The sequence below is a fragment of the Dunckerocampus dactyliophorus genome, chromosome 11 (assembly GCF_027744805.1).
Source record: "Dunckerocampus dactyliophorus isolate RoL2022-P2 chromosome 11, RoL_Ddac_1.1, whole genome shotgun sequence".
Classification (NCBI taxonomy): Eukaryota; Metazoa; Chordata; class Actinopteri; order Syngnathiformes; family Syngnathidae; genus Dunckerocampus; species Dunckerocampus dactyliophorus.
The window spans coordinates 22,235,916-22,262,549 of NC_072829.1; the positions used below are offsets into that span (position 1 = coordinate 22,235,916).

At 40.1% G+C, this 26,634-nt stretch overlaps 2 protein-coding genes across 3 annotated transcripts in view; one reads left to right on the forward strand and one right to left on the reverse strand.

Moving 5' to 3' along the window:
- Window positions 1–10,154, reverse strand: part of ctnna1 (catenin (cadherin-associated protein), alpha 1) — a 61,138-nt gene extending 50,984 nt beyond the window's left edge. The window contains exons 1-3 of one of the 2 annotated variants that reach the window (XM_054791244.1): window positions 9,987–10,154; window positions 8,574–8,688; window positions 4,263–4,458 (exon numbers count right to left, since the gene is read on the reverse strand). In XM_054791244.1, coding sequence (XP_054647219.1) covers window positions 4,263–4,458; window positions 8,574–8,678 — 301 coding nt within the window. In that variant the 5' untranslated portion in view covers window positions 8,679–8,688; window positions 9,987–10,154. Of the gene's footprint in view, window positions 1–4,262; window positions 4,459–8,573; window positions 8,689–9,796 lie in introns of both variants that reach the window. The other variant, XM_054791246.1, reaches the window with a different exon arrangement.
- lrrtm2 (leucine rich repeat transmembrane neuronal 2) overlaps window positions 1–15,079 on the forward strand; it is a 33,869-nt gene extending 18,790 nt beyond the window's left edge. The window contains exon 3 of the mRNA XM_054791247.1: window positions 12,659–15,079. The gene's annotated coding sequence lies outside the window, so the exon portion shown is untranslated. The remainder of the gene's footprint in view (window positions 1–12,658) is intronic.
- Window positions 15,080–26,634: the final 11,555 nt, after the last annotated feature.

Genomic DNA, 26,634 nt, shown 5'->3' on the forward strand with positions numbered 1-26,634 from the left:
ATTACTGCAGTCTAACAAATTCCGTTTAGGAAAAAAAACAAATCTACAAGCACATCACAAGATTAATTTACTGGGGGAAAAAAAAGCAATTGGCTACTGAGTGAGTCGAGCTGATATTAATAGTAAGGACTATTTTACTCCCACAGAGTTAAAGCACTTTCTGCATATGAGCAACACAGCTCTAACACAGGCTGCACCTTCAGGCTATCATCACCCCCTTTGAACCAAATCAATAAGGCCATTTTCAAGGAGTAGATGGCTATCAGTTCTCCTTTAATAAACTTCTGCCTCTATAACGCTCACCTGCGGGGCCACCAAGTACATGATGAAATGATTAAAATGTACATCACAGTAAGCCTGCATAACAGCAGGAAAGGTAAGACAGACAGGGAGAGAAGGGCAAGACCAACAACAAGGACATTAGTAGGGGGGGAAAGCAGAGGAAAACTGTGTTAGCCAAGTGCTACCAATCATAATTAACCTTTAAACAAATTTGATCATAAATATTCCGACAACTAATGGGGAAAAACAGTCAAACTATTTTTTACAAGCCCTTGTAACATGTGCATAGGCATCATTGATAATGTCATAAATGTTTTCTTACATTTTAACAGCTGGCAGGGCACAGCTGGGTGGAAAAGGTTACATGAATCCAGGCGATGGAGACGGTCATATTATCAGTCCAACCATGCTCCACTGAGCAGCATAGCATAGCTGACAGCCAGCACGAGGCACCAGCACAGTGCTCGCATTCCAGCCCTGTGACAGCTTACTCCAACTACAGTAACAACACTGGGAACTGAGCGTCACACAGGCTATCTAACCACATGTCAAAGTATTGAGAGGAAAACTCGAACTGGCGACATCTAACTTGGGCTGGGCCTCTTGCGGGGGAAGAGCGACAAACCAGCACAGCTGTTACCTCAAATGGTGACAGTCACTGTCCTCAAGTCAGACAACAAGTAGCAGATAACCAAAGTAAGAAGGATGAATTAAATTTGGAAATGTCAGGTGAAGGATGGAACTTGCCATCACAATACTGCTTAGATTGTTGAATTCCCATCTTCAGACATGTGTGACGCATAGAACTCAAGACAGTGACTGGTCCTACCAACTGGACAGACTTTTTTCCCCCCAATGAACTTGAAATACTTCACTTTACTTCACTTCCTATTCTCATCTCAGCAGGAACAATCAAGGGCTAAGTCTCCGCATAATCACCAGGTATCAGCATGCAAATGTAAGCAAGGAAAACGCTTTCAAAATAATTTACCATAGTATATGGTTACGTTGTGTCCATATTAGGATTACCATATTATGGGTGGTATGATTGACCAAGCAGTGTTTCTGCAGTTTCTAGAAATAATGCAGTTATTTCCATGAATGCTTTCTCCTGAAGTTGTGTGACAAGAAAGTGATAGGCAAGAAGGATACTCTTCTCTGCAATACCACAAACCTCAAGTGTCCAGATGATCACTCTACATCTCAAAAGTAAGTATAAGCTGTAGTCGTATAAATATTGCATCACCAATGAGTCACTCATAGGGGGCGTCACGAGACACTCAATTGACGAGACTGGGTGCGCAAGAATTGCGTCACAAAACAATGCAGGTGTGTTTTGAAATGTTTGACACTAAATTATATCATTGTCAACATTTTTTGGGACAAAATAAAATACTAATGTTATGATAAGGTATGAAGAACAAGAAGAAGAAGAACAACAACAACAACAGCTACAGTATATCATAATAGTGCATTACTTCCTTGAATAAGTTATCTTTATCTCTGCAAAGTGCCATTCAGTCCTTGTACAACCGGAGCAGGAGCCTGGTTCGCATTGCCAGTAGTAAGTCAAGCCTGTTTCCGGTGAACGTTGGCCTCCGCCAAGGCTGCCCTTTGTCACCGATTCTGTTTATAATTTTCATGGACAGAATTTCTAGGCGCAGCCAAGGTGTCGAGGGAGTCCAGTTCGGGGGCACTAGGATCTCATCTCTGCTATTTGCAGACGATGTGGTCCTGATGGCCTCATCGGGCTGTGACCTGCTGCTTTTACTGGGACGGTTTGCATCTGAGTGTGAAGCTTCTGGGATGAGACTCAGCACCTCCAAATCCGAGGCCATGGTTCTCAGTCGGAAAAGGGTGGATTGCTCCCTCCGGGTTGGGAATGAGGTCCTGCCCCAGGTGGAGGAGTTCAAGTATCTCGGGGTCTTGTTCACGAGTGAGGGAAGGTTGGAGCGTGAGGTCGATAGGCGGATCGGCGCAGCATCTGCAGTAATGCGGTCGCTGTACCGGACCGTCGTGGTGAAGAGAGAGCTGAGCCGGAAGGCAAAGCTCTCAATTTACCGTTCGATCTATGTTCCGACCCTCACCTATGGTAATGAGCTTTGGGTCATGACCGAAACAACGAGATCGCGGATACAAGCGGCAAAAATGAGTTTTCTTCATAGGGTAGCGGGACTCACCCTAAGAGACAGGGTGAGGAGCTCGGTTATCCGGGAGGAGCTCAAAGTAGAGCCGCTGCTCCTTCACATCGAGAGGAGCCAGCTGAGGTGGCTCGGGCATCTAGTCCGGATGCCTCCCGGACGCCTCCCTGGTGAGGTGTTTCAGGCATGCCCAGCCGGGAGAAAGCCCCGGGGAAGACCTAGGACACGCTGGAGGGATTATGTCTCACAGCTGGCCTGGGAACGCCTTGGTGTCCTCCCAGTGGAGCTGGGTGGACAGGGACCGGGAAGTCTGGGCTTCCCTACTGAGACCGCTGCCCCCGCGACCCGGACCCGGATAAGCGGAGGAAAATGGAATGGAATGGAATGGACATGTATTTTCTCACAGGCCATTGGTACTATCTTAAAGCTTGCAGCATTTCTTGAAATGCTGGATTTTCAAGTGTATTAAAAGAAAAGTATTTCTTTCGCAATGACTTTCTTTGAATGCCACCATTTTGCTCTGTTCCGTTTGTATTACCTTGCCGACCAAATATCTCAGGAAGTGTTGACTGTCGGGACGAAGCCTCTGCATTTCGATGTGTACTTTGTTCCCCATATGGGAAAACTGGGTCAGGCGAATAGGACAGGATAGATATCTATCTATATCTATACATACAGTATATACGTCTGTGTAGGCTCTCAGTCGTACAGGAGTTGTCCATAGAGGGAAAGGCTTCTTGAGACGTCGACGTCGTTGTGTTGTGTATTAAGAGTGTGTGGTCTTGAACTTATATTGAATTCAAATCCCTGCACTGTGTAAACCTATCAATGTATGTGCGTGTCAGGATGAGAGAGCGGAGATTCCTCTGAAAATGAGGCTTTATCGCTGCTTGTATGTATTTTTCTACTTTGGATACTGCTTTATCATATTTGTTCAACTTTCCCTTTCAATTTGGTATCAAATTAATATGCTGATTTAAATCACAGTGACTGCAAGTGTACAAATGTGAAGCTCATGTTCAACCCATTCAAAAGGGAAGCATCCCAAAATCCGGCTACAGTAAAAGACATGTAGGACAAATACTTGGATACTTTATTCATCTCCAAAATTTGACCATGCACAATACAAATTTTTGAACCAGAATTACTTACTATAAAATTAATTAACCAATTAATTATGATTAATATTTAAATTTAATTAAGTTGAAAAATGGTGTATGTTTTTTAAGTGTGCAGCAGTGGGGGGTACATAGCTTTAAGTTAAACATCAGAAGGTGTATGCAACTGTTAAAAGAACATTTTTTTTTAACACTTTCGTCTTTTTCCCTGTCAGGGTCACCACAGCAACCCAAATGCATGAATGGTTTTGGCTTAGTTTTTACACCGGATGCCATTCCTGAGGCACGCCTGGCCGGGAATCAAACCCATGCCCTCTGCCATGAAAGGGATCAGGTCCGCACACATCTACAAAATCAATATTCACCAGAGGAAAACATTCCTTTGTGGAAGTCTCAAGGCAGGCCAATGTAACACTGGAGCAGTGTGCAACATGGCAATGACAGTGTTACCTGATGATTGCAATCAGGTACTCTCAAATGTAAATTTCAACTATGCCACGTCTCTGCTATCGTGTCTATGGTTTATAGTGTTCCTGAGGTCTCTTGCGTTTTAAAAGATAATACCGCAAATATGGCTGTATGAACAGCAGTGACACTGGTGTCTATGAAGAATGGTGTTGTTCTGCAAAAGCAGTTTATGATTTATTTAACACACACTTATCTTGTGGAGCATGTAGAGACAAGAGACCAGACTCTGTAGTATGAAGTGTTTCCAATATACCTTGCTTGCGGACATCTTCCACTGCAGCAGTCAGCTCATCCTTGAGGAACTGGCTCTCCTTTGCAATCTTTTCTCCTTTTTCCAAAAAGTTCTGAGTCGCAGTCTCTACTGATGCTGCCAGGACATGGGCCTTCTTGGAACGTCCCTTCTTTTTGTTAGACGGGCCTTTGTTACTTGAGTTCACCAGAGTGGTGACCTACAGCGGGTATAAAACAGGGTAAAAAACATTGTTTAATCTGCAAAGAGATAATTTTGCATTTGTGACCAACTGCATACGTCAGTTATCCACTACTAATTAGAATTGTTTTTTTTGTTTCATGTAATGCGATGTAGAGGTTTGATTTGTAATACTATTGAGAACCTGACAGCACAGTACAGTCATCCCTCGCCACATTGCAGTTCGAATCTTATAGTTTCCCTCTATCACGGTTTTAAAACAATTAATAAATCATGCCGTTTCATGGTGATATACGGTAAATTACAGGTTTTACGCTACAAGAATGAGTTGTTTTTTTAAACCAAGTACAATTTTAAGCAATATATTGTATGAATAGATATATGCTATACAGATATAGATATATATAGCTTATTTACACACACATATTGACCACAATTAGTTTGAAAACGATTTAAAATATCAAAAATGTTTCACTGTGGGGGTTTTTTTGATAAGCATGCACCGGAATCGCCTGTCTGCCTTGCTGGCACTTGCGCGTGTGTGACCAGATACGCAACACGTCTTTTGTTGACTTTCACTTTGTTTGTTATTAATCGGGAGAATGAACAATAGCCTGTAAAATGTGTAGTCAATTGCCGAGAGCTTGTCACATGCTACGCCTATCTATGACAGCGTGTGTGATTGCTCATGTTTCAATCTCATTCCACTTTCTACCGTTTTTGTTTACACATAATATGCCTGGCTAGTGGCATCTAGCTAGCTCGGAGCGACAAGCGGCTATTACGTTCATGGGGCACATCGATCATCATCACAACTTACTTTTTTAAAGTGTCACTTAATCCGATAACAATCTTGCTCTCGTTATCATTGCAATACTTACGGCTTGTCTTCAAAACACTAGTTGTGTGTCTTAAGTGGTTCAACAGAAACGTAGCGTGTACAGCTTTAGACAGGTAGCTCACCAGCTGATTTTGAGTAGTTCACCAAAGAATATTTGCTTCACCTCTTAGTATTTTCGCAGGGCACATATACACAAACAACCATTCACTCTCACATTCATACCTATGGACAATTTAGTCACCATTAACACGCATGTTTTTGGAATGTGGGAGGCAACCGGAGTAACCGGAGAAAACCTACGCACGCACGAGGAGAACATGCAAACTCCACACAGAGATGCCCAACTGAGATTCAAACCCAGATCTTCCTGATCTCCTGACTGTGTGGCCAACATGCTAACCGCTAGGCTACACCTGAGCAATCATAACCCTGGACTCTGAATTAATACAGAATAGATTTTTATAACAAAAATATTTAAGTTGTTATTTTGTTAATTGTGTTCTTTTTAACTAAATATATTATTGAACAATTAATTTCCCATGTATTCGTATTACTCTAAACCCTGCTATTATTAGTCAGTAAATATTAGGGGTGTTTAAAATAATCAATTCGGCGATATATCGCGATATTACATCGCACGATCCTCATATCGATTCAAAAGACGTTCAAATCGATGTTTTCATATGTATTTTGGAGGTACTGTATTCATTGCAGCGTCTTTTGTCCTGCACTTACACTCCCGGTCACTAGCTGGCAGCGTTGGCAGCACACCACCCAAGCCCGCTAGAGTAATAATAACATCTTGCGAGAGTTATTCCAGGGTGGTATCTTTACACTATATTCTCGCGGTGTTTAGAAAACAGCTGAAGTTTCAACATGGAGAGGGAATTACAAGATGCTCCGAAGCACATTTATAAATCTGCAATTTGGACTAATTTTGGCTTTTACAGCACCACAGACGGGGGCCCAGATTATGACAAAAGCTGCGCCATCTGTAAAATGTGTTACGCGAGAATCAAATACTGCCGAACCTCCGTGCACATGTTGCCAGACATCACGGCGAAGTGGAGGTAAAGGCAAAGCAAGCGACTCGTCTCACCTAACTATTGAACAAGCTAATTTAGCCATATTGTCTTCAAGCTGACCGCGTGCCACCAAAATAACACACTCGGTTACTTACTATATGTGCAAAGACATGAGCCCTCTGAGCTCAGTGGAAGGTGATGGCTTTCGTTACATGATGAACATTTTAGAGCCCCGTTATTCCATACTGTCCCGCCAACACTTAACTGACGTTGCTTTCCCCCGATTGTACATTGCTTTCCCCCGATTGTACAAAGAATTAAAAAAACGATGTGCTGGATGGTCTTCCTTTTGCAGAGCGGGTTGCATTAACATGTGATGCCTGGAATTCCAGGGCCACCGAGTCATACATAACAGTAACAGCGCATCACATTGACGACATGTGGAAGATGCGTTCTCATGTGTTACAAACACATCCAATGTATGACAGTCACACAGGAGAGAATATTGAGGCATTGCTGCGTGAAGTTGTGGCTGATTGGGGCGTAAGTGCAAAAAAATTCTATGGTAGTTACTGACAATGCTCCCAACATTGAAACCTAAAACACAGTCCGCAACTTGTTAAATAAAGTTGTAAATACAGTGTCATACAAATATATAATCTTTTTTTTTTAATCGCAATAATTGTCTTGCACTTAAGTATCGGGATATATCGAAATCGAATCAAATCGTGACCTATGAATCGCGATACAAATCGAATTGCCAGATAATAGGCAATGCACACCCCTAGTAAATATGCATATTGAAACAAATGCTATGTGTTTTTTGCCTAAATTAAGCATTCTAAAAGCATAAAAATAGCTAAGTTACCTAAAATACAAATACAAAAAATTAAAAAGATGCCTTCAAATTATTAATGCAGTATTCTACATTGGTCAGTAGGTGTCAAGCAAAAAACATGCAGGTTTAAATTATCTCACAACAGGCACTTTAACAATAACAATATTATAATCATAATAAGAATCACTGTTGTGGTTGTCATCTGGCTAAAGCTCAACTCTGAACCCCCAACGTTACTTCTTGTCCACACGTCTGAAAGAAGTTTATTGCAACCACACATAAGCACGAGTCTTATTTATGTCTTAAATGGTTTATTTTCTCTGATTATGTCTACTATATTGGGAAATACGAATGTAAAGGTAACTTTAGGGGTGTTATTTCATGCCTAGAGGGCTCTAATAATGTTAAAAACACATTTAGTAGATTATAAAATAGGTTTTCTATGCCATAACAACAACAATATTCCATTTACATAGAAGGAATCCTATTTCACGGAAATTCACTTATCACGGCCAGGTCTGGAACCAATTAACTGCAATAAATTAGATTACTGTATTTATCTATACAAACCACTGTATGATTTGCTGGCATCAGCATTGTTCAAGAATGAATATACTAACAGACCTGCCAACCTTGCGGAAATTTTAAATGTCACACAAAATCTATGTTAAAAAGCTGTTTATAACTACCTGTGCAATTAATAGTTTTAGGATGGTGACAGTTTGATCTTGGAACAGAGTACAGTCATCCCTTGTTTTTCGAGGTGAATTGGTTCCAGACCCGACGGCTATTAGTGAATTTACGCTAAGTAGAACTCAATATTAGAATAGTTGAGATAGACTATGATATTTGATATTTGCATCGGCGCACAACCCTGAGCATTACTGATGCCTAGTGACCAGAATACTACATATAATAATAATAATAATAATAATAATGAATTGGATTTTATATAACGCTTTTCAAGGCACCCAAAGCGCTTCACATTGAGGTGAACCCATTATATTCATTCACTCCTCAGTCACACACTGGTGGTGGTAAACTACATGTGTAACCACAGCTGCCCTAGGGTAGTTTGACGGAACCATGGCAGCCTCTCGACCACCACCAAACATTCATTCACATTCATACATATAACTTGTATTTCAATATTTTTTTTTTGTACTAATAACAAGCCATGGTCAATCAACAAACAGTGACAAATATTTTTTGGAAAAAATGTGATATAGCGAGGAGCAACTGTACTTCTATTTATGTTACTACCGTAATTCCAATTGGGGAAAATGAGTCGTCTCATAAAAAAACTTCAGAGGTTCAAACCCAGCAGCATGTGATACCAATACAGGCACCTAGTTCTTCTATTTAACCTATTTTCAACCTGGTCTTGTCCTACAATGTTAAACAAGAGAGACATGATAAAAAAATATTACCTGTGTGACCAAGGGCTCCAGCAGCCTCTCCACTGCTAGAGTCCTGATCTCCAGACTCTTTGGGTCCCATTTGAAGTTAATGTTAGCCGTGTTGATGCTCGTCATGTCTGGAATTCTAGGAATGGAAAAATTAAAAAATAAAAAGTCACTGCACAGAATGCAACACAAGTCATTTTGTTATTTCTTTCAAATGAGGTAAACAGTGTTGCACATAAAAGTTTGGTCCACTATAGGATGAGATCAATGTCACTGCTACTAGGCTTTAAGAACATTTGTATAATCTCTCTTCCGCTAGACTATTACTTTTTGGCAGGATGTGATTTAACTATGTGTGGCCAAAATAATCCATTCAATTTATAATAATCCATTAATGTTCTGTTTAGGCAATGATTGTAGTAATGAATCTGAGCCACTTCCACTTAAAAAAAGGATTCATGTTATTGTTGGTTAGTTAGTTAGTTAGTTAGTTATGGGACTATAAGGCCACCAGATGAGTTCTACTTCCTGTACAACTGTTTATTTTCCATGGTGATGCAGCAAGCATAGAATTTATTGAGGGTTGCATTCCCTGCCATCCACGTCATTGCTGGGCTACTTTTGACAGAATATGTAGGCCATTTGCAGTCAAAACCTGCAGTGTTCCGAGTCAATCGGTACCGACGCTACAACGTATGGTAATTGGTTTAAAGTCAAGTGAAATAAAGCTTCAAAGAGAACGCCCAACAGAATTAGGCCTGAACGCCACCACAGTGTTTCTGTTCAATGCGTTCCCATCCAAAGCCGAAGCGTCACAAACTGTTTAAAAGCTGCGTGCAATTTGTTTTGGGAGCAACAGGGCTGCTCAGACAACTAGCCAAACTGCTAACAATACGCAAACAGCTGAAGTTACACCTGTGTGACTGTTTAATATAAAACTATGCGGACTTCATTTGGATTATGTCGATTAGAGTTCATAATATTAATAAGCGAAACGACCATAAAGGCCCTTGCTTTTAACGCAATACATGCTACTGTATAATTCCTGCCTACTTAGCTTACCTGCTAACGTAATTCGTGCCAAAGACGACACCTTTCTAAAGCTAATGCTAGTTGACGACCCAGTAAAGCATTCCGCACTCAACACCAAAGTGAGGCCTAACATGTTACAACACGCTCTCTAACAATAGCGTGTTAACTTGTACTTTCTGCCATTAAAAAGGTGAAGAAAAACTCTTTTAACTTACCGATAACAATTCGTTAGGAAAGTTTCAAGATGGAGGAATGAGAATTGTTTGCCTCTAAAAGTTGTCCTCCTCTTTCCCTGCCTTCGCGGAAATGATACTTTTTACCCTCGGCTCCTAACTTTACCAAATACCTCCCTTCAAAGACATAAAAGAAAGTAGAAATGCAAAGACCCTCTCCAGAGACCGTTACCTTGGAAGTTTCGTTAAAGATTGTTTCGACGTCGATGGTTATTTCCCAACAATAGCCGAAGCGGAGGAGGGAATAGGGCGGTGACCGACTTCCTGAACTTCCAGGCAGAGAGAGCAGACCGCAGAACTCACAGCCGGGCCGCAAATGACGGCTTGTTTCGGGCGTGGCAGTAGCGGTGCTTGTCCATATATGGATTCATTATTGCCTCAACCTGCCAGATACACTTTGTTTACGTTTAAAACTAGACACTAACTTTAAAATGCTGTGATAATAGGTTTTAAACTTTTTTCTGGCATTTGAAATATTTATAGCTAGTTGTCCTCTCAATAAATACCATCTTGGCCCAGCTATAAGACGACCCTGAATATAAGACACCCCTCTTTTTACTTTAAAAAATTAAAGACGACATTAATCTTTTATTAAAACATGTCTTAATTTTTGTTAAATCACAGTGGTTTTCCCCCTTACCATTACAGATGGGAAATAACACATTTTGTATTTGTTTTTTGTATATAACACCATATTATCAGCTGCTATAGTGGCTAACCGGGCTACCACAGCTATGCGCTATGGAAAATTATTGTTATGAAGAATTACCCAATATTTTTGAGTGGGAGAAAAACCAAGAAGCTTGTCCTGACTAGAAGTGGTAAAGGCAACTCTAAATTGTCCATAGGTATGAAAGTGAGTGTGAATGTTTGTCGACATGTGCCCTGCGATTGGCTAGCGACCAGTCCAGGGTGTACCCCGCCTCTCACCCCAAGTCATCTGGGATAGGCTTCAGCTATCCCGCAACCCAAGTGAGGACAAGCGGCACAGACAATGGATGGATGGAAGTGGTAAAGGCCAGTGGCCAGTAGTCCCTTGTTTGTCGCGGTTAATTGGTTCCACACCTGACCGCGATAAGTGAATTTCCGCAAAGTAGGATTCAATATTAATAAATTGAACATTTTTGTAGTTAGAGCATATGAAACCTTTTTATGACCTTCTAAATATGATTTTTAGCATTGTTAGAACTCTGTAGACATGAAATAACACCCCTATAGTCACAATTATGCTTGTATTACCCCAAATAGTAAACATAATAATATAAAATAATCCATTTTAGACATAAACAAGATAAGATAAGCATTGACAGTTCCTATAGTGGCTATTGTCGTCAATGTAACATTACTGACACCTAGAGACCAGCATAGAATACTGCTCTACTGTTGCTGTTTTTGGTTAAGGAGAGCCTCAGGATGCCCTTCAATCACTTTATTAACAAGCAAAGAACACACGCAGTGAACATTCACACAAGAGCTGCTGTCGGCTACAGTCAGCTCTAGCGAGCCGACGTCAAACACGTCACTTCCCAGGCCCCGCTTCTTAAAGGCACACACAAGTCACAGATACTGTATCACACTTCATATCACGTCTTCTGAATGCTTTATATCTGTATTTGCATTTATTTTGCGTTTTTTTGCCGAGAAGGCCAAGAAGACATACAATTTGCTTAAATGTGCAATTTTTTTTTTTACTAATAAAGCAAAAGAATGAGGGCGCGATGTTCGAACTGTGATGTAGCGAGGGACAACTGTACTGTAAGTGGCTCAATATTCCCGGATTTTGTGCTCATGATGCAGCTCACCAAAACCTAAATTCCCAAACCAGAGTTAAACGGTACTGCGACAACTGTTATCAACTCACCTTTTCAAGTCCGGTTCTTGGGTTTGTGCTGAGTGCACGTTCACATAAAAGTGGCTGTTTGACGTCATTATTATTCTACTTCAAAAATGGAGCGATCCTGGCTGGTGTATTTTACACAAGATGAGCAAGTAATTATTATGGAGCGATATGAGGAGTTCAAAAAAATTATCACTGCCAAACACAACACTGTCGCCGCCAATAGAGCGAGGGCGGACTGCTGGCAGAAAATTGCTGACCATGTAAATGCGTAAGTTAACACCGATTATTATTCTATGCCCTTAGTGTTTTAATTCCTGAAAACTCAGTATTGTGCAATTTTTACATCCATCCATCCATTTTATATATTCCGCTTGTCCTCACTAGGGTCGTGGGTATGCTGGAGCCTATCCCAGCTGTCTTCAGGCGAGAGGCAGGGTACACACCCTGGACAGGCAACATTTACATATTAACCCTTATCGATTTAAAAAATACCTTAATTTCCATTGTATAAGATGCATCGGTGTTTAAGCCGCACTCACTACATTTAGAGAGAAAAACAGATTTGTACATATGCAAGCCCGACTATAAGCCGCACATGTCCACATCATAAAATGGCATTTTGTGGCGCGCAAGAGTCAGCGAGAACCAGGTAGCTCTTTATTTGACAGAGGGAGTCTCCCTCTGGTGGACAGAGGCAGCTAAATGAGTCATTGCAGCGCCCGGCAGCCATTGCCAATGAGATGCTTCGCTGGGAAGAAATGCAGGAAACCGTTAAAATAGCTGTTGTTTTTTATTCTGAACTCGTATTGCTACTTGTATTGTATATTTCTTTGCTACCTTTTGAGTGTTAAGTTACTGAGTTATGATTTTATCATTCTCTCTCAGATGACATTGTGAGTCAGACTGTTATTTTGACTAATGAATGACCTTGTGCAATTTTCGATGGCTTGACAAGCTTGTCGTGAGTTCCCTTACAGCTTGTGATTGACTCCTGCCAAAGAAAGAGCTACCGTTTCCTCACTGACTCACCAGCGGCACAGTATTCAAACGATTAGTCGCAGTTCTGAAGTAAAGGAGATGTCACAAGATTAAAACATGGCCAAAAATTAGCCACACCGCTGTATAAGCCGCAGGGTTCAAAGTTTAAGAAAAATGTAGCGGCTTATATACACTGGAAATTACAGTAAATAAACTGGAGTAACAACTGTCTTTTTTCATCTTTGAAATATGTCAGTGCATCGTGGTGATTACTAGGCAGGAGTGTCGATGTGTTTTGTGACAAGCTTTTTCCTTTTTGTGAGAATAAAGAAACCTCACCAATTGTTTGTGGACTGTATTTGAATCATGTTTTCTTATAAAAGATTGTCAGCAAGCCTTGTACTTCTGTACTTTTATGGATCAAGGATAAAAACTAGACAAACAACAAATGTTTTCCTTAAGGGAGACATCTTGGATTTTGTTCTTGCCAGGTTCTTTTTTTCCCCACAATTTGACTGCAACAGTTACCATACTTTTGTGAACAGGAAGTGAAGCTGGCTATGGTCTGACACATCGATAGAGGCCTGTTGCAGACGTCAAAGGTCAGATGAATGCATTTCTTTTGCAGAAGCACTTTCAAAATCAGTCAAACCACCCTAACATTTTCAGGGATTCTTGTACTCTGAAGCGGTTTGAGGTCAAAGCTCACATTATATATACAGTATGATTTGCAGCTGCTTTCTCTCACTGCAGGCATCAGACATTATGTCTTGAGTTTATGTTGTTCATTATTGGCTTTTACACAAAGTTTGGCATAACTTGATCAAGTTAAACAGGGATCACTAACTCTTGGGATAATGCACTTGTCAATAGTTGTCCCTCATGAGCATGTCACTGCATGTGTTTCCATGTACAGGCAGTATTTCATAAATAAAAAATTCTTCATGCAGGGAACCACCACTACAATTTCAAAACGCTTATTTGTCATTAGGGTCACAGGTGAGCTGGATCACAGCTGACTTTTGGCGAGAGGTGGGGTACGCCCTGGGCACAAATACTGTCAACAACCATTCACATTCACGCATATCTGCTGGGAATCTGAAAGTAACCGTGCAAATCACAGGGATCTATTGTAGAGTTGAGCATTTCATTTGAAGTATCTCTCTCCCGTGGCTTCTAATTTCATATTTGTGTTTATTTCTGCAAGGTGGTGATTATCATTAGCCACCGGCAGGAAGGACAATTGCATTAATTAAATGACAGGTCTACGTTACACAACCGTGCTTGTGCTTGCACGCGCAAACGCACTCTGGGCTCACATTGATCCACGTTGGTGGACGTGCTATGCATGACAGCTGTGCGTGACGTGCCCACAAAAAACTACCCTTGTTCTACCCTGCCGAATAGATACCTTAAGTCTCACCTTAAACTCGCATTCACATTTGAAATGTTTCCTAAAACAGAACAAGATGTTACAATAATCTGAATATGCATGCCTAGCAAAACATCAAATTAGATTTATATTGAACAGACATTGTGAACATTTTGGGTCATACATTGTTGGAGCACATTTTGTTTGTCTCAGTTGCGACTGATAACACTTGGACATTCGATAAACATGTTCTAGAACCCCAAGTATGTATTGTGGTGGACCCAATGAAGTAGGAGCACTTTAAATAGATTTATCTCAAGAGGCCAGGTGCCACTGTATTGCTCTCTCGCTCATCCAGACACATACACACACTTTTTTTTCCTCTCCTTCAGCCAATTCAATCACACGTGGAGAGAAAATTGCTTAACAAGAAGAGGGCAAAGCTACTGGCAATCATAGCAAAAGGCCAAAAAAAAAAGAACATAACAAAACAAAACTGCTATTTGTTCTGCAAGCAATGCAACTTAAGAAAATGTAGTTGGCTGGAGTAGGTGTTAATTAAGAATCTCCACCAGTGCAGCAAGAATTCCAGTCCTGAGGAGAATGAGCTTATGTATTAGTTTGGAAAGCTCCTACTATATTCTTAAGGTATAATATTCTACAATATTTTCTGTTATAATTCAGTTCTAATAAAAGACAGGGGTGCACAAACGGTATCCACCGAGGGTTGCATATTGAAAAAAATCATTTTTTGTAGGACGTTGTAGGACATTGGTTGTATACCAACCCGTGCAGCAATGCTAAGAAGTTTAATATCGTTAAAGAAAAAGCAGCCTCCATCTGAAGTGTTATTTATAGGTGACAAAGGGTATTATTCATATGAACTTTTGTTCCTTACAATAGGCTTTTTTGCTTGTTTTTGTATTCTAAAAATGATTGTTTACAACTATTTCAAATTCACAACTTTTTTTCTTGATATTGATATTTTGACTTTATTCTCATAATATAACATTCTTATCAACCTCATTGCACATTTATTCTTTTTTCCCCCCTCATATTATGAGTTTTAAAAAAGAATGCCCATTTTTTCTTTAATGTTTCAACTTTGTGCTTCTAAAATATTTTTTTTCCTCATAATATTATGACTTCATTCTGGTAAAATTACGACTTTTTTTGTTACCACTGTTATCTCTTCATAACATTCATATCATAACTTTATTCTCCTAATATTTTGTTTTGTTATTCTCGTGAAATTGCTGCTCTTTTCTTACATATTTGCTGTTTTCTTGTTAAATGTGCCAAGGGCCATTAATAAAACAGTTGCGGGCCGAAAATAGCCCCCGGACCGCACAGCCCCCCGGACACCCTGATATAAGGGATGATTTTGAGAGAAGTGCATAATTTTATTTAATTTGAATAAAATTGATGTAATTCATATGTGTTTATCAATTCAAGGAATGTGTTTTGCCTCATAATGCATTAAACTATCCACAATTGTGCGTATCTGTCAATATTTGCATTTGATAAGAAGCAAAATTTTCCGGAAAAGTGGAGCAGGTGGAAATTGCACCATTGTCCTCACAGATTGCTGTGGCTCAAGCGTGGACATCGTCACCCTGGTCACCTACAGTGCTGGAAAGCATGGGCGTTTCCCGGAGAAAGGTTTGACGGGGGTGCAAGTGTGTAAGACTGATTTGACTCCCAAATGGCATTCCACATAGTAAGTCAAAGGTTGTACAGCCAATGAATGAGGTGAGGAGGGAGACAAGGTGCAGTTGTGCGCTTGAATGATAAATGTTTGCCCAAGTAACAACGACCTGGGGGGAGACAAGTTGGGGTGTCCTTGAACTTCATCTTTTTGTACCTGCTGGATTCAACAAATGGTGAGAGCACAGCATGATATAAATAATTCCTTCTAATTATGAGGAAGCGCACATGTTTGTCACACACTGCATGTATAATTGAGCACATGCAAATGAGTGTCGAGATGTGGGAGATCAAAACAATGTAGAATATTTGTGATTATTCATTTTGCAATGATAGCATGAGGTGCTGATTATCAAAATTGTGAAGATAATAGTGTTAATATGTCTGTAAATATTTGCTTTTTTTTTCCACATCATACAAACGTGTGCCTCTTCATCCACTATCCATCCACAGAATCGGCTCAAGTGGCTCTACCTGCCTTGGTTTTGGCTGGGCAGTTTTCCATCCATCATCCATTTTCGATCACTTATGTTGTTCAGGGTCACGGGTGAGCTGGAGCCTATCCCATCTGACTTCAGGTAAATGTGGACTACACCAAAATAATTGACCACAAAACAAGTCAAATTTTTGTCCTCTGTTGGAAGATTATTTTGCTTATCTTAAGTCATATATGTCAGATTTCAGTATGCATACAGTATTAAATACAATGTCTGGTAAGAAAAATATTATTTTTAGTTAAAAACAAGCACTACTGACCTTGATTTCATGTATTTAATCTTGTTTTTTTCTCTCTCTGCCAGTAACGTCTCGGGGGTGGGGTTGAAATGTCTGTATTTACTTCTCAGCATGTTTGTTGGCCACAGTAAGGAGACAAATTTGATTCGAAATAAGACTGCTGCAGCAAAATGGAGACCGTGGAGTATAATGCTGCAGTGTCCATAGACAAGGCACACCAACAGGGTATTGTAACTTTTAGTCGTCTACCCTCAACTGTTAAATTGGCATTGACATGAAAATAATAAATCCGTTCTACAATAACTTTATTTAACCAGCTGTGGTTAGGTGAGCCATATGGTATTGGCTTGACATGCTTGGGAAATGACTGACCAAGTAATGTAAATAGTATGTCGTTTTGACAGCGGTAAAGCATTACTGTCAGGGTAGAGATGTCACATTCGGATACTAGTAAAGTGTAGATGCTAGAAAACTAGGGTTCGGTCTACCCTACACTGGTTTTTCAATACATTTTGTGCTGTGTGCACGCGCGAGCCTAAACAGGCTGGCAAAAACAGGTGATCTTCTTATAATTCACAATTATAATTCATTATTACCTGCAGACATGAACGTTATAGTACACTACAGCTGCCAGCAGAGTTCCACTCACTTTGATATTGACTGAATTGGATGCATCTTCACTGTAGGAGGGTTTTGTTCCTTGTGACTTTCAGTCTGCCCACATTCACCTGACTCATCCTGACAGCCGTCCATGGAGCAGCATGATGTCATCGGCTGTCTCTCCTTTCCCCAATGATATCGTGGTCCTCTGTGATAAGCAATGAGCATGGTGCAATTTAGTTGTCAGTCCACAGCAATAGCAGAGAGGGGTTGAGAGGAAAGTCAATGGACTTGGAACATTAATGATTCTTCTCAATTTCCTGTGACCTACACACAGGGGTGAAGAGAAACATATATTATGTCACTCTGTGGTCAAAAACTTGCCCGAGAAGATGTACCAGACATGTTTACAGGACAGCGTTGGGACGGTGATGTAATGGTTTTTGAAGGCTTGCCATTTGATTGCACAGTGCCGAAGGTCACAGTTCTTATAGGTGGTGCTAACCTGTTGTTGGCAGCCTGCTGAGCTCCACCTGCTGGCTTCAATTATGGTTTCCAAGTGCTGCAACCTCTTCCTATTCATGCTGTATTTTCTCCTCTGATTAGTGGTCCGAAAATAACTGAATGATATACTTTTGTGATACATGTACTAATCAATTCACTTCTTAATTTGAAATTATTTTCGAAGTTAAGTGAGTGCAATATGCAGAAGTGAAACTCAGAATCTGAGAAACTCAGAATGTCACAATGGCATCAGCAGAACCCTCCAGTTCCCCAGAATCATAATGGCATTGGCAGTCTGTTCGTCATCCTCCATAAACCAGGAAGTAGCCTGTTAACTAACAAACAGATGGACAAACAAACACATAACGACATTCCGCGATAGTCAACAGTTCATCTTTGGTCTGTGTTCTTCTGTGATGTTCTAGCTATAAAAGCATTGCCGAAAAAAACATCTCTTTGCACACCACTATATTAGTGAATCTGTTTTAGTGGCTTGCAGACGGCATAGAGTTGAAAATCTCAATGATTACTCACAGAAATGCAATCACCAGCAAATCTTCAACTGACCTTGTTTTATTCCAAAATTCTCCTGGGAGCGAGTGTCCTAATTTCTTGCTTTCCAAGTGGGATTCGGGCTAAAAGGAAGGTGAACTATGTGGAAAAGCCACAAATTAAACGTGAGGCTGTAAATGAGTCACGGCTTTAGTCACTCCCTAATGTGCACTAACCAAATATGCCAAATATGCGTATGCCTGGGTGCTTTAAAAATAGAATAGCGACTTTATATTGATGCTCGCGTTGTGATACCACTAAAATTGTTGGACAGTTTTTGTATATATTCTGCGTAGATAATAATGCTCAGTTTTGACTGACACTGAGCAGCAGCAACCGCATTGAACTATATATCTATTTTTGAGATTATTCAGGGATTTAGAAAGGCACTACATCATACTGAAAGCTATTTAATTTTTCTAATACAGTATTTCCCTGAGGCCGCACGGTGGTCTAGTGATTAGCATGTTGGCCATACAGTCAGAGTCTGGAGACTGGGAAGACCTGGGTTTGATTCTCCCTTGGGCATTTCTGTGTGGAGTTTGCATGTTATGGGTGTATCAATTACTGGTGGTTTTCTTCCATTTGCTGGTGACCCCAGCAATAAACCCCCGCAAAAAGGGGGAACTACTGTATTTTACTTACCTTATACAGGAAAGAGTCACCTTTTTAGACAAATAATCATTATAATTTTTAAAAAATTATACATATATCATATATACAGTATCAGGGGTGTCAAAGTCGTTTCATTGAGGGCCACATTGCAGTTATGGCTGCCCTCAGAAGGCCACTTGTAAGTGCCAATAGATATGAATATGAATACACAAGTAAATACAAATATAACCTTATGATATTATTACACAACTGCCCATGCATTTGATTATTATATTTTTGTTATAAAATTGATAACTTGAAATGAGAAGCGGGGTGAGAAGATCAAGGTTGACAAGCAGATTATTGAAGCATTTTTTTTAATAACAAAATATGTTTGGAATATCTTGTTGCATGATCAGATAATAATAAAGTTTAGAAGAACTGCACGCAGTACAATTTTTCTGTGAAAATGTAAGAACAAATACATTTAGAAGGAAAAAAGTGAAGTGCATTGTTGACACATTAGTCCCAGGCGGTCGTGGGACACATAAAATGATGTAGTGGGCAACATCTGGCCCCTGCACCTTAAGTTTGACACACGTGGTATATATACAGTGTAGATGCCGTTCTGCCCAGTGGTTTTGGCCATTTAAAATTACGCTCTCCGGTTATGAAAAGCTTACATGATGCCGCTGAGGGGAAGTAGACCATATGTGCTACATTCAAGTTGGGGGCTTGAGAGGAAAATAAAAAATAATCCAAGCTGTTTACAAGATAAATGTTAACATCCCTGTAAATTTGTCAGATAAATAGTAGGAATTAACAGCCTTGAGTTGGGATTCTGTCTATGTGAGAGACGTGACTTCCAAGTAGGGGAAATGACTTTCATCGTTAATGATGTAAAAACTGCATACGGATTTGATCGAGTTTGTGTGATCTAAAGGTGATGAATAGGCGAGAATTGTATGAGGATGCCAGCTCACTTATCACCCCATTTACAACATATTTACTTTCATACAAATTGCTGAAGCTGCTTCGCTCATTATTGACTGCAGCATCATGGCAGTAGTAATTCAATGTGAACCTCCTCTTACTCACAACACAGTTAACGACGAGCAGGAAAGCAAACCTCATAACCCCAAGGCGTGGTTTGCTTAGTGTTTTTTAGACTGCAACTCATGCTGTTTGTAAAATCTTCTTACAACTTCGCAAATATCTAAGGTCAAACCAGGGGTGGACTATCTTGGCCTGCTACTCCATGCCACATGTATTGTTATTGTTTCAGAATTATTCTTACATCTTTGCTGTCCTGTGGCCTAAATTACATACTCACCTTTTGTAAAAATTTAAATGAAAATGTAAAAAAAACTTTGGCCAGTGCAGTACATCGATATGGAAGGCCCCAATGACTGGGTTTGCCTTGGACCCACAAATGACTGAAAACGCCCATGCGTCAAACACCATCTGGGATCCTTATTCAATAACATTATAACATTTGAACATTTCTAATGCTTGTAGTGTAAAAACCCCCACTGTTAATAGCAACACAAAAAATAAGTTTAATGAAGAGTGATGAAGGTGTCATGCAGTAAATTCCATTGCAAAAGCACTGTTAAAACATAAAAACAACAACTCAAGATACCTACCTTCGATAACTTGTGACAATGTGTGTGATGGCACTGGACCAGCCGAGATCACAACCGGCCGTACAGGCTCCTACGGCCGGTCTACGTGGAAAAAAACACAAGAAATGCACGAAGGACGCGCTTGTGACGTGCTGATTTTTTAAGCTGTAAACGGGCTGCAGAGATTCTTTGTCATGTCAAACAAACTCTACGGGGGCTTACGTTTTTTTCAGGTTGCAAGACAAACTTACGCACTTCGGACGTCAATGTGCGTCTTTCGTAGTGGTGTCAGGTTTGGGAAAAATGTCAATTTTTTCATACGTCACACTTGCGGACTCCTATGTGTGTCGTGCGCCACAAATGCACCCCACACACGTAATCAGTGCAGCCAACGCACGTTCATCGCACGTCATCCATGCATGTCGAGATTTTACTCCTTCATGGTCACCACAACTACATTCTACACGAACAAAAAAATCAAAAAATCAAAAATCCCACGGCCCAAAAAATTGTATGTCTGTTTGTGACCGAGGATTAAAGGGATAGTTTGGATTTTTTAACATGAAGTTGTATGACTTACCGCCCACTCGGTCCCGTGAGCCCAGTTCTGGTCAGATTTCCGTGACGAGGAGCATAGCTCTGGTTAGTTGCTGGGGCCACTTAGGAAAAGAGGTTGGCTTTACAAAACAATATGCATTCAAAAGAGGAATACACTTGCTGCGACACGAGCGTCTTGTTTATGTATGCGTTCCACAGCGGAAGAAGATGCAAGCATCACAGCCATCTCCGTTACACACTCAACAATGGACAGGCGATAGTGTGCACTGAAACGAACGGAGAGAAAGTTAACGCAGAGCGATTTGTGAGGTCTGATTTTTTTCAAGGAGGCATTTTTGTGATGCAAATGTATTACACTTCTGAACGTATATTGTTTTGAGAAGCCAAACTCTTTATTTAAGTGGCCCCAGCAACTAACCGGAACTACGTTCCTCTTCACTGAAATCTGACCAGAACTGGGCTCACGAGACCAATTGAGGGATAAGTCACCGCTGACGCACTACACTGCTGATGGGGATGTCATACAACTTTATGTAAAAAAATCCAAACTATCCCTTTAAGGCCTACAATGTCCTCTCTGGGCACACCTGAGAAACCATCTCAGGTTAGAGATAGACACCATCTATGAAGAGAACAGGGTGCCAAAGGTGTATTTGTCTGTCATGTCAGTTGGATTGCTTGGTACTGGGTTATGGACACAGATGTCACTTGTGGACCCCTCAGGGGGTCTGTTTCTGAACAGTTTGGGCACAAACATGGCCACAAGTGGCCTGCTCTAGGTTAATTTGTAGGGCTCTGGCTGTGTTCCTCCTTGCTCAGAGGAGGAGATCGTGGCCCCGCTGTTGGGTAGTTGCCCTCCTACAGCACCTTCCACCTCCCCTGGCATACTGGCCTGTCTCCCGGTATCTCTGCCACACTGACACTGTGTTGGGAGACACAGCAAACTGGTTGTGCAGTCCTGGAGGAGATGCACTATCTGTGTAATTTCTGTTGGCTCTAGATACTTATGATTGTTCTGCTTAAAGTGGTGAAGGAACTGGAAAAATGCAAAAGCAGTCAGGAATCAGCCGCAAAAACAGAGGAGATGGAAATGTCGCACTACTTTTCTCTCCTTTCCAGTTGATGTCTTTTTTTGTGTGCAAAAAGAAGGTCCCATACTACAATATTATTCAACAATTTTAGATAAATCACAGTAAGAGGTCCCGCAATTGTGTATTGGAAGTATGTTGCCCAAAGTTTAAAAGTGCTTTTAGTAAGCTCTACTGTGAACATGACGTTTTGTGTATGTAGCTTTAAAGTTAATGAGCTGTGTTTGTCAACGCCAGTGTGTACCTCCAAGAAGCTCTATTGTGCACTTGATCCATTTTACATTTGCACTATAACGCTGTACTTTTGGCATAACAGATCCCATTTATTTCAGAAATGTCTGAACTTCTTAATACATTTTTTAATATGAACTTTTTTTTTAAATCAATTTTACTATGAATTTCTTACAGGGCTATTTTCAACCAGCATATCAACTTCAAACCATTCAACTTGAATATAAATGTTACAAAGGTTTCTCCACAGGAGTACACTTTGAATAGCTCATGAAAAAACATTTCCACATTTGCTGTTTAGGTGGTAGTGAGTGTGTGATGCTGCAGGCACTTAAACGTGCACTAACCTGGGTGCAGAATACAACTTGTAAAACAGGGGTCGGGACCCTTTTTGGCTAAGAGAGCCACAAATTATAAAATGTATTTCCATGAGAGCCATATAATATTTTTTTCGGTATCATGTCCATGAGGAAGCGTGTTTTTCCTTCACGATTTCGTGAAATCTCATACTTTTACAACAGTTTCAGCTTCTTCTCTCAAAAGTGGAGCAAACAAGTAAGGGAGATGATAGTTTTTTCTCACATTTGCTGGTCATAAACAGGCTTTAGAGACACATACTAATGTCAGAACATCATTAAAAAGTACATTTTGCACAATGGAGGACATTTAATATTAAAACTTAAAAATAATACGACGCTCTACCTTACCGTTTTAATAACAAGTGACGACACAGATGGTGACGCTGGAGTCTTACTAAGCCGGCAACCTCTGATGTCTATTGTTCTTCACTTGACCCTTGTCAAGGGTAGCCTTCTGAAATAAAGGGTCAAAAAGACACAGAAAAAGCACAACTTGTGCAGAGTTACTTGTTTGATGCTCACTGAACCGATGCTTCTTGTGACATCATGCATCATGCGTGACAGTGGTTTTGTACGAGCAAAGCGGCATATTCAATTCCAAATTGTGCAAACTCAGGTTTCGACTTTAGAAGTTTCAGTGTGGCAAAGGCAAAGGTAAATGAAGGTGCTGTAGCGTATGCATGTATCGTAATCCTCACCAAAAACCGAGCTATTGGAAGTGACATTCCATCAGTCTGGCAGCGTTTCTTTCCAAAGGAAGGATCGCTGGAGGAGGGGATGTCACCTCTATCAGAGCTTATTTGTGGTTTCCGTCTCATTTTCACTGTCACCATGCTGTCAATTGAATACATAATGACATGTTGGAGTGAGTGAAGCATCACCTGATGGCGTCAAGAAGCTTTGAAAGGCTTTAACATTCAAGGGCCATTTCCTGCAGAAATAACTGTTTTGGAAAAATGAATAGGCCTTTAAGGAAATCAGATCCATTGATATGCAACATTTGTGCATGAAAAAAATCGCCAAAATTGCTCTCATCTATTGAGTGTTAAATGTAGGCATTACCTCCAAATACCTTCAGGTTGAAGAACAGCTGTTTTTACCAGTACTTTAATGAACACATATAACTAGAGTGTCACTTAGTAGAGCGTAAAACGTACACATAAAACATACAGTGTTTACTGTACTGCTAAATCTTGAGTTTTATTATTTTTCTTGCTAAAAAAAAACACATTAGACGTTGGAAACATTGAAAATATAATGTCTTTCATTTGTGTAGCCTAAATGTGTCACCACAAGTTCTCCCATTCTTTACTTTCAAAATACTCCATAAATCTCAAGGTTGTGTGTAAAGGCAAATCTCCTCTTGGTCGAAATGCTCCAATTCGGCAGCCTCCTCCCACTACCACGCCTACTTTGCTGCGATTGGCCCGGCCATAATAAGATTGTTTTCTGCATGTAAAACTAGAATTATTATATTGAAATGTATTTTTTGTTTATATTTATGGGTGTCTGGAACTGATTAATTGGATTTGCATGATTTCCTGTGGGAAAATGAGGTTTGGCTTTTGTACGTTTTAGCTTTCGTCTGACCTTTTGGAACAAACTAATAACAAAAAGCAAGGTACCACTTGACTTGGATGAATATTAGATATATTCATGAAACAGCTGTCCTTGAAGTAGCGAGAGAAGAGGAGCAGTGACTTTGAGGTAGGACCCTTCTCATTGCTGGCCATAATTCTTATGTCTGAAAAAACACTTTCTTGCTGTTGTTTCATGAAAAAGCGACAAATGTATTGAACAGAGTTCGCGGGTTAACACCGGGCACCCAGCAAGTTGTCATACGTTCACTTTCTAAACTTCTGATGTGAGAGTCACAAGATATTGTGGAAATGTTGTGAAGTTAACACACCCCCTGTAGAAAAGGGGTGTCCACATTTTTTCCAGCAATGGTCACATACTGAAAAATGAAAGGATGCAAGGGCCACTTTGACATTTTGTATAGATATGCTAAGAAGTTATATATTTCAAGAAAAAACTGAATCTCAGCTTTGTGACATAGGTGAAAAGGCGTATTATTAGTATGAACGTCACACTTTACTCTTTTTTCCCCCCATTTTTGCTGTTTTTAAAAAAATTTTCCGAATATTTAAATTTCATTCTTAAATAATCTTCAGATGTTTTCTTCTCATAATATTATGACTTCATTCCCATAATATTCCCCAACCAAATTTTCCAAAATGACAACTTCATTTTGTTTTGTTTGTTTCTCATAATATTATGACTTAAAAAAGGTTTTTGTTTAATATTTCATCTTTTTTATCTTAATATTTTGACTTTATTCTCGAAAAGTTAGAGCTGTTTTTTCCCCATTTCTGCTGTTGTTTTTTTTTTAGTTTTCCAACTATTTCAACTTTATTATGACATTATTCCCACAATATTTTCACCTTATTCCCATAATATTTTTCCCAGCCTAATTTTCTAAAAATGACAACTTTATTTTGTTTTGTTTGTTCCTCATAATATTACAACTTTTTTTTTACTTTAAGTCTTTTTACTTTAATAATTATTTTCTTTGACTTTTCCTCATTCAACTACAACTTATTTCTCCTAACATCTTGTAAATTACTGCAGATTTTTCAATTTTTGCTTTTTTGTTGTTGTTGTTAAACTACAACTGCAATTTCCAATGGGCTGACAAGCTCGTCCTGAGTTTATTCATAGCTCGTGATTGGCTCCTGTCAAACTCTACGGGCTGAAATAAAGAGCTAACTGTTCCTCACGGACTTGAGCGCGCCACAATATGCCACTTTATGACGTGGACACACGTGCGGCTTATACACCTTTGCAGCTTATATCAGAACAAATCTGTTTTTTCCTCTAAATTTAGTGGGTGCAGCTTATACACCAAAATTTAGGGTAATTTATGCGTAAACAGAAGGCAAACAGTGCGCAAACTCGTCATCATGCTTTTCAGGCATGCCATAAATAAATCGCACACATTGCTACGGCAAATTGCGGGACAATGCGGAGGCAAAATGAGTGCAAGTGTAAGCACCGCTTTACATGACAGTCTAGGAACGGAGCTTGTACTTACACCTACAGTATGTAAGCTGGGTTTACACTGTCAGACAGGTTGGTTTTAACCTCCTGATGATGTGTTTTTGCAATAGTTATCTGTACATAAGTCTGAACAGCTGGAAATGCAGGCTAGGGCCCCTTTAAGACAAGATCCTTAGCTTTCTGGAAAGTCCAGAGAACAATTTAGTTGAATCTGACCTAATACTGTATATACAGTAAATTAGCACATAATAACCATGTTGTGATATTATCATTTAATATACCAGCAAGTGAAAACATCATTTGTAAAAGGCGAGAGACGAAAACAGTAATGTTTTCTTGTATGTGTGTGCTTGCAGTGAATGAGCTTACCCATCCGAGGAGTGAAGTTCAAGTCTGAAATACTGCTGCGCCAGACAGCAATAAACGCCCAGTCGTTGCCAGAGTCCACCACAGTAAACAATCGCAGGGTATCTGTCAGATGGAAGTCTAATCAATCATGAGGATGTGTCCACTTTCATGCTCTGTCAAGGGAGCTTTATGGATTCCTATTTTGACGTGTCAGTGTTTCCAATAACTGGGGGAATCCCTTGCATATATTAGGAAAATTTCATAATATTTCATTAGCGGACATATATTTTGTTTTTAGTATAAAATCAATGCACATGTTTCTTAGCATGAGCATTTTAGTTGCACAGCAGGACACTTTACCAGTAAAGCGCTCTACCAAATGAGTCCATCAATGTACACAACTCCCGTTTATCATAGTCTAGCTTACTTGACAATTAGAGACTGGATTGTATCATTTCCTACAGCCATACTATGCAACAAGATTTATTTTGCACCACTTGGAGGCACACTGCATTCACGTTAAGCACCGACGTGGTCAGAAAATCGTGATTACACCCTGTCACTTTACATCGGCCGCGCTCTCTAGCAGCCTGTTCACGTACACGGCAGCAAAACTAATCCCAGGGTTAAACTCCAGGTGACTGCAGCAATGACATGTTGTTGAGAGCA